General features: G+C 26.0%; 1 protein-coding gene across 1 annotated transcript; it reads left to right on the forward strand.

The window, feature by feature from the left end:
* Positions 1–8,557: 8,557 nt before the first annotated feature.
* Positions 8,558–11,921, forward strand: LOC114179742 (Carbohydrate-binding X8 domain superfamily protein). Its single transcript, XM_028066168.2, has 4 exons — positions 8,558–8,878; positions 9,812–10,150; positions 11,193–11,223; positions 11,591–11,921. Exons 1-4 carry the CDS (start codon positions 8,824–8,826, stop codon positions 11,691–11,693), a joined length of 528 nt encoding a protein of 175 aa, XP_027921969.1. The 5' UTR covers positions 8,558–8,823; the 3' UTR covers positions 11,694–11,921.
* The last annotated feature ends 1,476 nt before the right edge of the window (positions 11,922–13,397 follow it).

Here is a 13,397-nt window from a genome sequence, read left to right on the forward strand (position 1 = left end):
TACATATCATTTGTTAAACTAAAAATGATAATATAGTAATAGATGCAACAACCAACCACGTCACTTATATAAAAAGAAAATTAACTAAAAAGAAGACTTGTTAATAATGATTTGATGTGATATGAAAACGATGTAATAGGTAAAAACACAAAAAGTGTAACCATCAGAGTTAATTTTATTCAGAAAAAGAAAATGCAAAAGCTACGACTGAGGTGAGTGAAGTATTCTGTATAGAGGATAGGGAACAGTGTGACTAATGATGGCAATTAAATGTTCAACTTCACCCTCTCCTTATATTTTTTTTTTTTTCAAAAAACAAAATATACAGAAAAACTAAGGGTTCAAATATAAATTAAGTAAATTTTATTTGTTATTTAGATAATGGGAAATGAAGAGAAGACACTGTGGAGAGTGAAAAATTGGTCCATGCATGCAGTGTAGTTGATGGGATATAACATAAGTGGGTCCCCAAAAAAAGGAATAATTCTCCAAAATCCCCACATGATATTTGTATTATTTGATGTTCATTCTTTCACTATTGTTGAAGTAGATTTATTTGAGAAGAAAAATGTTGAAAGGGACCCATAATTTGTTTGGATGGGAAATGATGTTTTGGGAAAGAACAACAAAAAGTGTGTCAAAAAGAATTGTCGATGCCTTAGAGGGACCAAGGTTTTCCCAAAAAGGGAAACCCAAATACACATCACTATTCATGCAATTTTCTATGCTTTTCATCTCCATGACAATTTTTTTTAAAAAGTGATTTTTATATTAAATAATAATATTACATTGTTTCTCTAGGGTTAAACAAGAGTAGAATTTACCTGTTTTCTTTCTAAATGGATTTAGAATCGTAAAAATGGATAATTCGATCAATTATTTAATGAGTTAATTTAATCTGGCTCATTTATTAATGAATCAAAAAAATTCGAATTCGATCCACCCATCATGGATTAGTAGTTTAAATGGCTTGTCTCACATACTCACTTAATTTAAAAAAATATTATTTTTTATTTCTTTTCGGTCAAAACTAAATTATAATTCTAATTAAAATATAAATAAACTTTAATACAATCAAAATATAAACAAAAATCACAAAAATACAAATTATTTATGTGTTTGCTAAAAGAAACAACCTAACATGACCCAAGTGCAAAATTCAACTTAACAAAATACACTTGTGTGGCTCTTTGTTTGCTGGTTGGTGAGCCAACCTGACTCACCACGAATTCAACCCAAGTGAACCGAATTCTAAGTGAGCCATATCAAAAATCAATTCATATTAAAATTTATAAAAAATTTTCAATTTAATCTAACTCAAACCCATGATAAATCGAGTTTACTAGCGAATTCTAACAAATTTTGACACTCTAATCGGATTCATGTGATATTTCATCAACCTTCGCTTGAATATGATAAGAATTTGCCATAAATGGTTTTAATGGAAAACCAGTGTGGAAGTACTTAAGATGCAGAAAAGGGAGCAATAATAATTAATTGGCTTGGTGGCACTAAGCATAGTGTAGCTAAAGCAGAATATAATGATGAAGTGATAGAAGATAGTAACAAAAATGAAAGTATGGTGTATATTAAAATCATGGATTTTCACGTGCCAGATAGCTGTACACAGTTATAATGAAAGAGCCACCAAATTCATACTAATCTCACTCCAAAGAAATTTAAAATTTGTGGGCCAAATTCAACTCATTATTTTCTACTTTGCTGTCTTCACAAGCAACTATCATACTTTTTTTAGGGATCACAATTCATTAATAGAATTAGGTACAACTATACAATATTTAATTTTCTAACTTTTTTAAATATATGTATGTTTGTGTAAATAATATTTTTAATATCAGTATATATTTCTTTGCTGAGTGCTTTTGTTACTATACTTGTACTTTAATTTAATATATAGATTGATTAAAATTGTGAGATTTTAATCAAAGAAAAGAATAAAAAATCTACTTATTCAAATTAATAAATTGAATGAATGGGTAGGAAGATTTCGTAAAAAAATCATTCCCATGATAATAAATCTTTGAAAAGATTAACAAAGAGTGAAAATAGTAGAGAGAAACCAAAAAAATTTTAAAAAAATATATTTTTAAATAGATTGTGCATTTCTAAAATATTGAAACTCTTTTATTGAAAATTTATTTATACTAAAATTTTATATTATTAAAATAACTGAGTATCACAATTTTAAAAATCACACCTCCTAAAAATAATATTCTAAGTCTTTACAAATATTCTCATATGGACAATAAGAATCAAACTTTTGATCTTGTGACACATGAACTTGTTCTTTGCCAAATGAACTTAGACAGTGAAAGACTAAATATTTCAAAATGGAAAACAATCGTTTGTCTCTCACAAAACAAAATGAAAAAAAAAAAATGTTTCTATATAAGAGTTTGAAATGTATATACTTCAGTTGCCAGAATATGCTAAACATGTGAGAAAGAAACTTTGATTACTGCTCATTATGATATTCTCATAGTTAGATAAAATCAGCTATAAACTTTAAATTTAACTTGTTTTTACAAAATCAAGACTTACATTTAAATTGATTTTATTTCTAATCTACGTTAAATCTTTAATTGAATATCTCATGTCACACTAAAAACCTAACTAGAAGGGTTAAAAACGTGGTAAATAAAAAAAAAAAGGGAAAATCCTGTGATTATGATGAAATTATTGTGGAAGAATCAAAGGGAACAGAGTCTGTGGGAAAAAGAAAGGTGGAAAACAGCCACCAATATTCCCGCTATATTGATAGGCCGACAATAGGACAAAATATGTCACATTAAACATTAAACTTCATCTCAATTTAACTTCCTTCCACAAATGACATCACTAACACCAACTTAACCTAATTTAAATCAACATTCATCCATTGCTTAGTTATATTACAGTTTTAAATACTTAAAACAAGTGTTTTTCTCACATCAATGTTCCCAAATCAAACTTATTACAAATATCTTTAACTAAATTTTTTCTTTTCTAGAACTTTTTTTATGAAATCGGTGTTAACAATCTAGATAAAAGGTGACAGTTAAATTAAGAATTAAATATATTTTTAATCCCTTAATTTATATATAATTTTGAATTTATTTATATTTTTAAAATTTTGATATATTTTGATTTTAAAACTTTCAAAATCATATATATATATATATATATATATATATTCTTCTAACCTAACTCTATTAATATTTTATTGTGAAACACATTTTAAAATAATGTTTGAGTTGTTTGTATCATTTTGACACATTTCAACTTAAATAAAAGTTTAAAATACTATTTAGCAAACCTCATTAGATTAAAAAAACTATATTTATTATATTTTAAGTTTAAATACTAAAAATATATCAAAATTCGAGAAAAAAATAAATTATAATTTAATGTATAAGTGTAAGAACTAAAAAAAATATAGGGTTAAATATGTTTTTTGTCCATCAAGTTTTAGTGAAATTTGGAATTAGTTTTTCTTTAAAATTTTTGACCAATTTAATCGTTCATATTTAAAAATGCGTGAATTTAATCATTTTAACCAAATTTTGTTAATTCTATCTGACGTTTCAACCATATTTCATAATAGTATTTGAATTGTTTACCCTGTTTGACACATTTTTACTTCAATATTAACTTAAATATTACCATAAAATGTGCGACAAATAAACTTGACAAATTTTGATAAGAAATACAAAATTGATATAAAATTTTGAAGATAGACTAATTCTAAAATGGGTTAAATATGTTTTTGATCCCTCAAGTTTCAGTGAATTTTGGAATTAGTCCCTCTTCAAAACTTTATATCAATTTAGTCCTTTATATTTATAAATGCATGGATTTAGTCCTTCTTACCAAATTTTGTTAAGTTTATTTGACATTTTAAACGCATTTTATGATAAAATTTAAGTTAACATTGAAGCAAAAATGTGTCAAACGGTATAAATAATTCAACTACTCTGATGAAATGCGCTTGAAACGTCAGATAAACTTAACAAAATTTGGTTAAAAGGACTAAATTCATGCATTTTTAAAGATGAATAACTAAATTGATCGAAAGTTTTGAAGAGAGATTAATTCTAAATTTCACTGGAACTTGAGGGACCAAAATCATATTTAACCTTTCTAAAATTTACTTAAACTTGAGGAAAAAAATATATATTTAACTGTTAAATTAATATAGTTGTCTTCGTTTGGTTTCTGACTTTTGCTTTTGAAGTAATGATGTTAAGCAAAATCCATGGAAAATTTGGTGTGGAATCTGAGTTGCTCCTCCTCGGTACCATAATAATATGATGTTCACGCAGTGTGTTCCCGAACTGTTCTACATTGTTTCAATCTATTGTAATATAAAAATTGGTTCATCAACACTGGTTGTTCAACTAACTACAGATTCTGTCCCACCATTTGTGATTAACGTTTAATCATGTGATTAGTAAGATGATGCTACGTCACGGTTTTCCGCAACAACCAATTTTAAACTCCGTGGGTCAACCGGTTTTAATGGCTTTAAGTCACTTTTATAACACAGATTTTTTAGAAGATGTGTTAGTCAATTTCTTGCCCTATTTTAATACCACTTATTTCTTTCATCATACAAAACAAAAATTCAAATATAATACTGACATGAAGTTTAATGAAATTAAGATTTTTTTCCTTCAACAAATGTGTTTTAGTTTGGGTATCTTCTAATATGATGTAATGTAAGAGAGAGAAAATAATTACTTAAAATGATAGTAAAATATGGTCAAGAGATCAAGATTTTGAATTGTTATTAATTAATGTTTTATATAGGTGGTTATGATTATTAAACTCAAGATTAAATGTTTAAGGAATTTGAAATTGTTTTAGTTGTGTTAATTAACTGACACTAGTTACTTCAAAATATTACTCCGTTTATTCCAGATGATAATAATTTATGTTTTTTTATATATAATTTAATAAAAATTATAAATAATTTGTCTTTCTTAATGAATGTATTATTTTTAGTAATTAAATATAAATCAAGAATAAAAAACTAATATTTTATCAGAAAATGAGAAGATAAATTAATTTAAAAATAAAATAAAATTTTACAAGTAGTCATTTTGTGTATGTGGCAAACCATTTCATCTAGATTAAAGATAAAACTGATAAATGATGATACCAAAATTATGTGTATTTGGCAAAGTAGGTTTTTAATAGTTTTTAATTCATTTTAGTAAATTAATTATTTAGTGTTTCAAAGTAATCTGCTTATACTAGATTTGTATTTTACCATATTACCTCTTAGAATAATAAAAGAAAACCTGAATGTCCAATTCTCTTCATAGTTAAGATTTTTAGAGTAATATTTCATTGTTATATTTTTTAATTAGAAATTATAATTATTTTTTATCATAAAGAAGAATAAAATTTTACACAATATTATTTAAATTAAACTAAAAATACAAATTTATAATTATTAAGTTAATTGATTATTTAATTTTATTAAATACTTTTAGCCTAATTTTTAACGTCTAAATAATTGTTTATACTGATTTTACCAGATACAATCACTTTAAGATGAGGAACTATGATATTGGACTAATTTACTTAATTACACATTTTAGTTTGTATTCAATAGTTAAAAGTGATTTTATTGAATTACAAACTAAATGGAGTTCAATGCACACTGCGTTAATTGGATAATTAATTGTTGTTGCTGTTTTCAAGGCCTGAAGCTGTCGTCAACTTTTTGGCCCAATAGTGATTTCGTGGAACCAGAAGTCCACTTCAAAGTTCTACGCATTTGAAAATTTTTGAAATAATAATTAATATTTTAGTTATTTTTTTTACTCATTCAACAATATTTCACACACCAAGCAACTTCAACCAAGTACAATCTACGATGATTCAAATCAATTTCACCGGATACAAAGTCAATCAAAATAGAAAATTTGCAATAATTAAAATTACTTCCCTTATCTTAGTTAATTTTTTTCCGCATAATTGCTACATGGAGTTATACTTCTTACAAGATAGTTATCTTTGTTAAATTGTCATTTTTTTTTCATAATTACTATATGGAGTTCTATTTCTCACGAAATAATCTAACAAGATAAAATAAATTCAAACTAGAATTTTAAACATACCACCACATTTATAAAGCAAAAAAGAATTCACTTTAGTCATATTTGAGACACATGCATTTGAGTATAACATGCGCTATAACCACAATAAAAAGAAATTTATTATCCTCTACTCTGATCCGGTGAATGTGTAAAATTCTTCCAGAAAAATAATCCTATCATCCTTAATCTCCAAAAGAGTGGAAATTAATGTTATAAATGTAGAGAAAAGGTAAAAGAGAAGTTTACAAAAAAACAAAACAGAGAATAATGATTTTTATAAAATAAATTTCATATTTATAATTTTAATATTTTATTATTAAAATATTCTAGTATCATCTTTTTTAAATTCACCACCACTGAAAAATGCATTTTATAGGTTCTCACAATTATTATATTTTCTTCTCTTAAAATATTTTATTTGTGTGATACTTTTAAAATACGGTTTATAATATTTTTCTCAATTTCATCATTATGAATAGTTAAGGTAAAATGAAACGAGATTAAAAATTAAATTAAATCTTATTGTATTTTTTAAAAATTAGAAAATTTACTGTTATTAGAGGATGGTATCTGAGATATTATTTATTATTTATTTTAGTTGTTTTGTCAACATTTTGTTCTAAGAAATATATGGTGAATTAAGAAACAAAGGTATTTACAATTTCTGAATGATACTATTTTGGGACTTAAATTTTTTTTTTTTTAAATATAAGACCAGTACTATTTGAGCCAACGAATTTGTTAAGCTTAAGTCTTATCCGTATTCACAAAGGGCGTGTGCAAAAAGCAAGAAAGGGAAGTGTAAATAGTAAAAAGAAAAACTATACTGATCAACATGTGTTGGTATTGAATAACAGGAAGCATGGAATATCAACTTTTGCATGCTTTTAAGAATTTAATGGGGATTAACAAGAAATGAGAAAATTGCTTGTACTTATCCTTTTATTTTGTCCAAAGCACTAATGTAACTTGAATTTAGTGAATTTAAAACTATTGTTACGTGAATTTATTGCAAGGAAATAAATAAGAAAATAAAGTGTACTAATCGAGTAAGGAAGTAAATGAATAAAGTGTAAATTAATATAATTTAAAAGTCTTTTATTATTGTCATGGATGAGTATCTTTAGCCCAGTGTTGTTTTGTACTCTAGATACTTCAATATATAGTTCCTTCTTTTATTTCAATATGATGTACAATTTATTGATATCTCATATTTTTTTATGTTCTTATTTATGTGAAAATATAATATTTTTTCCTAATTTGGATACTATGATTATGGAGTATGTTTTCTTTAAATTCAATCTAATTAAACTTTCATTCTTATCATTATCAATTGTTGGAGTTATATGTTTGACCTAGTGCTAAAGGATGGAAGGGAAGGTGAGAAAGGTTGTGGGTTCTAACTTCTTCCACTAATATTTGAAATATATAAAGTTAGTTTAAAGAATTTAAAAATAATGATGAAATAGGTTGAGTTTAACTCCTCGCTAACGGTAAGCATTTGCCGATAAAAAATAATCGTAAATATAATGAAGATTTTTTAATTTGTTACTAAATTTAGATTTAAATTATTTGTTTTAGCTGGTTTAATGATTCCATGTTTGAAATAATTATGTGATAGTGTCTTTTATTTAAAAAATATATCACTAAAAAAATGTTTAATTCAAAATTTGTTAGTCATTATACTGAGCTAAATATCAATTTATAAATTAAAAAATTATTGATTACTAAAATAGTTAATATTGTGAATAAAAAATTATAATTGATATTTATATTTTAACTACAAGGTATTAGCTACTAAAAGAAATTAATCACTAAACATTAACTACCAAGATTTCTCTTATCAAAATAATCTGTTTATAAATTAGTCCATAATTAATTAGTGACCAATTTAACAACCAATTATAATTTTTTTTCATAATAATAATTATTTTAATAATTAATAATTTTTTATTTTGTAATCGATCATCAGAGTGTCACTTGTTGTTAATTTTCTTTTAGTATATGGATAATTTAAAGACATTTCTATGAATAAAATAATAAGCCATTATTTATTACAATTAATATACAATGATTTTATCGAAAAAAATTCTTTACTCAGGTGTTTAAAAATCAACGTATTTTGTATATCAAACAAACCATGCTGCAAAACTATTCAATAATAATTCACATTAATATATATGTATCTTTTATCCTAATTATTTTTATTAATATCCTTATTCTAATTTAAATATAACCAAACAAGATTTTATATACTTTAAAATTTATTATTATAATGAAATACTAAATAGTGATATAATAAATCCGCATTTCACACTGGTACAAATAATAGTAATGTTTTAATAATACGAAAAAAAATCACAGTTGATTGATTCATTTCATAACAGTACAAGGCTTTACATTACATGGTGTACTGTAGCTTCTTTTGTAGCTCGTGAAAAGCCTCAAAAATGCATCCTCTGCTGCATTCTGTCAAAGATAGTACTACTTGCTTCACAAGCCTGCATTCTTCTTCTTCATAAATCATTTTTAAACCACAAAAAAAGTGAAAAAGGAAACAAAAGTTCAAATCAAATCTTCCTTCAAGTAACCGGTGATTCCATTGACACCACTGCTCTTATACCACCACTCATTGCACTCAACCTTTCTTCATCATCGTTCAGACTCACACTACTCACTATAATCCTTCCACTTTTGTTTATTTGGAGCTGCAAACATGACAAACAAAATCTCGCTTTTTCTGTTCCTTGTTTTTATAGAATGCTATCTGGGTATGTCGTGTTTCTCCCTTGTTTCACTACTTTGGTTATGTTTATGTTTCTGTCAGTACTTTCTTTCTTCTCTGTTTTATTTTTATTTCTTTAGTTTTTCATTTCAGATTTTAAACCAGTTGTTCAGTGTCTTGCTGTGCAGTGTGCTCATTTCAGAATCATTTTTTTTTTTTTGGAAAAGGGTCACATTTTCTTAAATCTTACTCAGTTCAAGAGATCTTGGTGATCTATGTATGTATGACTCTTGTTAAGTAATCAAGAAATCAAGAAATCTCATTTTCTTTTTCTGCGTACTTTCCATTTTTATCATTCCAATACTAAATTTTATACCTCTTTTGGAGGGCGTTTCATGGTTTTTTGTTAGGCAAAAAATGGTGTTACTTATGTTGATTTCATATTTAGTGTGGAAAAAGAGAAAGCTTTTGACTCTTAAAACAAATCAGATGAAACATGCTTAGTGCCCTTGTAATTCTTCTTGTCAAGTATGATAGAAAACTTATCCCCTTTTCACATTGGTTGGGTTATGCTAAAATATTTTCTGCATTTCATTTGAGTCACTATTTTTTAGCTTATTCTTCTCTTGTGGGTTTTAAACCCTAAACCTGATTTTTTTTTTTTAATCACCAAAGTCTGGAAATTTTTAGTTTGAAAAGGGGTGATTAAAGGATAAGAATGATGTGGTTCAAATTCTTTACTTCCTTCACGCTACAATCTGACTGCTATAAACCTCAGCTATGTATAAAGTGATCAGAATACTTTCTCTTATTCAGTAGTTCTTTTTCTTGAGTTGTTACTGGTGGACCAGAGGTTGATGCTGTCACATGATTTTCACTAAATTTGATCATTGGTGGTTTATTTATTTATTAAATTTATGTAATAACTAATACTATTATCATATTATGTTTTCCTGGTTCCATTGGAAAAAATATTTAGCCACGGCAAGGGAAATCGTGGTGCAACAGAAATCAGATGCTGCTATTCCAGTGACAACAATGTCACCACCTGAAGGAAACACTACATTCATTGATGGCACAACATGGTGTGTGGCTCGTCCTGGTGCTTCTCAGAATGACTTGCAGAATGCTCTTGATTGGGCTTGTGGACTTGGAATGGCAAATTGCAAAGCCATCCAACAAGGTGGACCATGTTTTCAACCAGACACACTTGTTTCTCATGCTTCCTATGCTTTCAATAGCTACTATCAGACAAATGGAAATTCCGACATTGCATGCAATTTTGGAGGCACTGCTGCTTTGACCAAACGTGACCCCAGTAAGTCAAAATGTTGATCTCATCAGGTTAATCATGTTCAGTGTTCTGAGATGTTTATGTTAACAAATATGTTTGGATAACCATGTTTTTGTTTTTTATGTTCTGAGATCGTTGAAAATCTCATTTCGACCGGAGATAAAACAATTTTATACGTTGAGCTAAGCTGTTAGTATACTCGACATGAAGGGGTGTGTTGGAAGTCTACATCGATATTAAAGATAAGACAATTTTATAATATATATAAGTGGAATGTAAACCTCACCATTTATGTTTTTTCATCCACAAAAGTTCATGTTAAGACATATGGAATTAAGATTCCCTAGCCCCACCATAACTTGTTGATGCTTTATGTGAAGATCACAAGTAACTAACAGTTATATATGCCTCTTGAATCTTGGGAACTTTAGTACTTTTCCTCTGCCATTTTTGTTTTCATATCTATGTAGCATCCTTTCACTTTTGGAACCATAGTGATGTAGTAGTGTGTAATAATGAACATGAATAACATTACTTGTGTGATTGATGAATATAAATACAATGTCAAAGATTATGAAACTTTTTGTTTGAGAATGTTGTGAGGTGTTGAAAAGACAGGTGCTTAACTTAAGCAACTGCAATTCCATCCAATCAAACAATTTGCTTTTTGTTGTTAGTGTGCTTTCTTTTTATTTTTATGCATTTGCATTATTCTTGCTCCTTTAAACTTTAAGATCAAATTAGCTTGTTTTCTTTGAAAAACTGCTACAGGTTTTTGTTTTTGTATCTATGAGATGTTTACTTTTAAATAAGCATTTATGCTGAGTTGGTATATATAGTAAAGTAGGTTCATACTTTGGATTATATTCCTGATGTCATCATAATGAGTACATTTTACGCAGTACTTACAGAATGCTTTCTGAAAATCAAGTGTGGAATATTTGACTGTTGAAACTAATAATTTTGAAATGAATGGAATTTTAATATTTGTGTATGCTGATAATGTTGTTCATACTGATCTTGAAATAGAATTCATTCTGAACTTCTGCTTTTCTTTTCTCTTCAGGCTATGGAAAATGTGCTTATTCTACATCTGGGTATGTATGAGATCACAGCATATCTTATTAGTTTTAAAAGAAGTTCGAATATATATCTTAGACTTAAATACGTTTTTAGTCCAATTTTAACATGAAATTTGAATTTATCTTGAAACTTTAATACATTTTTGTCTCCAGACCGTAAAAATCGATGGATATAATGTTTTAACAATGAATGATGTGTCAAATGTGTTTTCATGCTGACGTGTTTGACACGAAAAAAGAAATTAAGTAACTAGGATAAAAGATTATATTTTTTTTTTAAAGTTTAAATATCATAATGTATCAAAGTTTTAACTAGGAATAAATTTCAATATTTTATATTTTATTGAATAACTGTTTATAGTATTTTTTTTGTTTGTGACAGATCTTTAGTTGCTTCTGCACCACCTATGTTGAAGAGGAATAGTCAAAGCCTGGTTTGGTCGAAACTTGTTGTGGTGTTACTGGTTTCATACTTTTGGATGTGACTATGGTCGGGAAAACATAGGACAAAGGGAAAAGGGAATTAGAAGAAGAAGGTTAGGGAATGTAGTTTTGTTAGCATTTTATAATTGTGTTTTTGTTGCTAAGGTATTCTTAGCTTTCATGTTGGGTCAGAACAAGAATCTTTAATTCTGCAAATAATCTCTTTTTTTAAGTTTAGTTTGTACATTATTCATTTCCATCATGTTTAATATTTTTTATTTCTCTGTTTACTGCCTCGATGACCCTGCTTAGAGACATACCTGATTTAAGAAATGTTTCTAGTCTTTCTTTAAATAGTTTTTTATTTTAATTTTAAAGATAAAAGTATGTGTTTGTTTTCATGTTTTAATTCTTCTCTGTGTGATTTGTTTATTCATTCTTTTGATGTTTTATTTACTTTTCAGAATTTTGTATTTTTATTTTATTTTTTATTCTAAACCTTCATTATGTTATCTTTTTAAAATAATTTTTTATTACTGTTTAGATTTCGTTTAATTTAAATACTATCCATGAACCTCATTAATTTAAATACTGGTAAGGAAATCATACAAAATTATTTTAACCTCATGATTTCTATTATTAATTTTAAAAATAATTATTTAAAAGAAAATAATATGGTAATAATCAAGAATGTAGGAATATGAACATTAAGTTATTATTACACATGGAAAATTAGTTATTTGACCATGATTTACTTTATTTGTAATCGTAAATTTGGTATCGCTTAAAAATTCACAAAGGTTGAAAAAATCAAACAATTCCAAATTTAAAAGAACTTAAATATTTTAAGTTGTTGACCCTAACCACAAAATTATTTATTTAATACTATAATTTTAATATTATTTTATTTTCTAAAGTAAGATAAATACTAATATTTAATTAAACTGATTCGTATTTAATATAATAGTTAACTGATATTTTTTCGTTTAAAAAAATAGCATCTAAACATGCTAAATATTACCGTAGTTAAAAGATGATTAATAAATGAAGTAGTAAATTTGATTTTTATTTTCATAAAAGTTTAGATTTTAAATTCGTTATACGTATTTAAAATAATTTATAGATTTATTCTTTAAATGCATTTCAATTCAAATTAAATTTATATTTGAATTTATTCTATTTGTTTGGCCTAATTTTTTGTGGTGTTAAAGTGAATGTATCGAACTAAATTTGAAACATTTCGATCCAACTTAATTTTTGTGAGTGATACAATTTTTGTAATCTAACTTAAATCACCATGGGTTAGTGTATTGACTTAATCAAGTTTTGTTGTTTGAATTTATTTCATATATTATTTCAATATAATGAAAATAAATTGAGTTATTTATTTTTTTATAAATGTTCAATGAAATTATTTACATATTTCATCAAATACTATCATAAATATAATAATTAAAAATTGAATTGTTAAGTAAATTAACAAACAAAAAATTAAACATTTAAAGTATTAAAATATTGTTAAACAATCGTCCTAGTATTTAAAAATATTAACTTACATAACTATAAACAGTAGATAATTGTAATAAAAAAATTAATAAATAATGGTAAAAAACTAATAAAAAGTTGTTAGTGGATTACGTATTTAAATTGAATTATGTGCACGATTGACTAATATATTTAACTTGAGAATTAAGCGAATTAGGTATAATTTGGTCCATACTTAAAAAATTAATTTTTTTTTCAACCTAACTTAACTTATATCCGTA

The sequence above is a fragment of the Vigna unguiculata genome, chromosome 3 (assembly GCF_037176805.1).
Source record: "Vigna unguiculata cultivar grain cowpea cultivar isolate G323 ecotype 2 chromosome 3, ASM3717680v1, whole genome shotgun sequence".
Taxonomy (NCBI): Eukaryota; Viridiplantae; Streptophyta; class Magnoliopsida; order Fabales; family Fabaceae; genus Vigna; species Vigna unguiculata.

What these genes read in the sequence shown, in the direction of transcription:
- LOC114179742 (XM_028066168.2), top strand. Translation starts at nt 8,824, where the DNA reads ATGACAAACAAAATCTCGCTTTTTCTGTTCCTTGTTTTTATAGAATGC. An exon ending in TTTTATAGAATGCTATCTGG is followed by an intron (nt 8,879 to 9,811) that starts GTATGTCGTGTT and finishes AAAAATATTTAG; the next exon opens with CCACGGCAAGGGAAATCGTG. An exon ending in TGTGCTTATTCTACATCTGG is followed by an intron (nt 11,224 to 11,590) that starts GTATGTATGAGA and finishes TGTTTGTGACAG; the next exon opens with ATCTTTAGTTGCTTCTGCAC.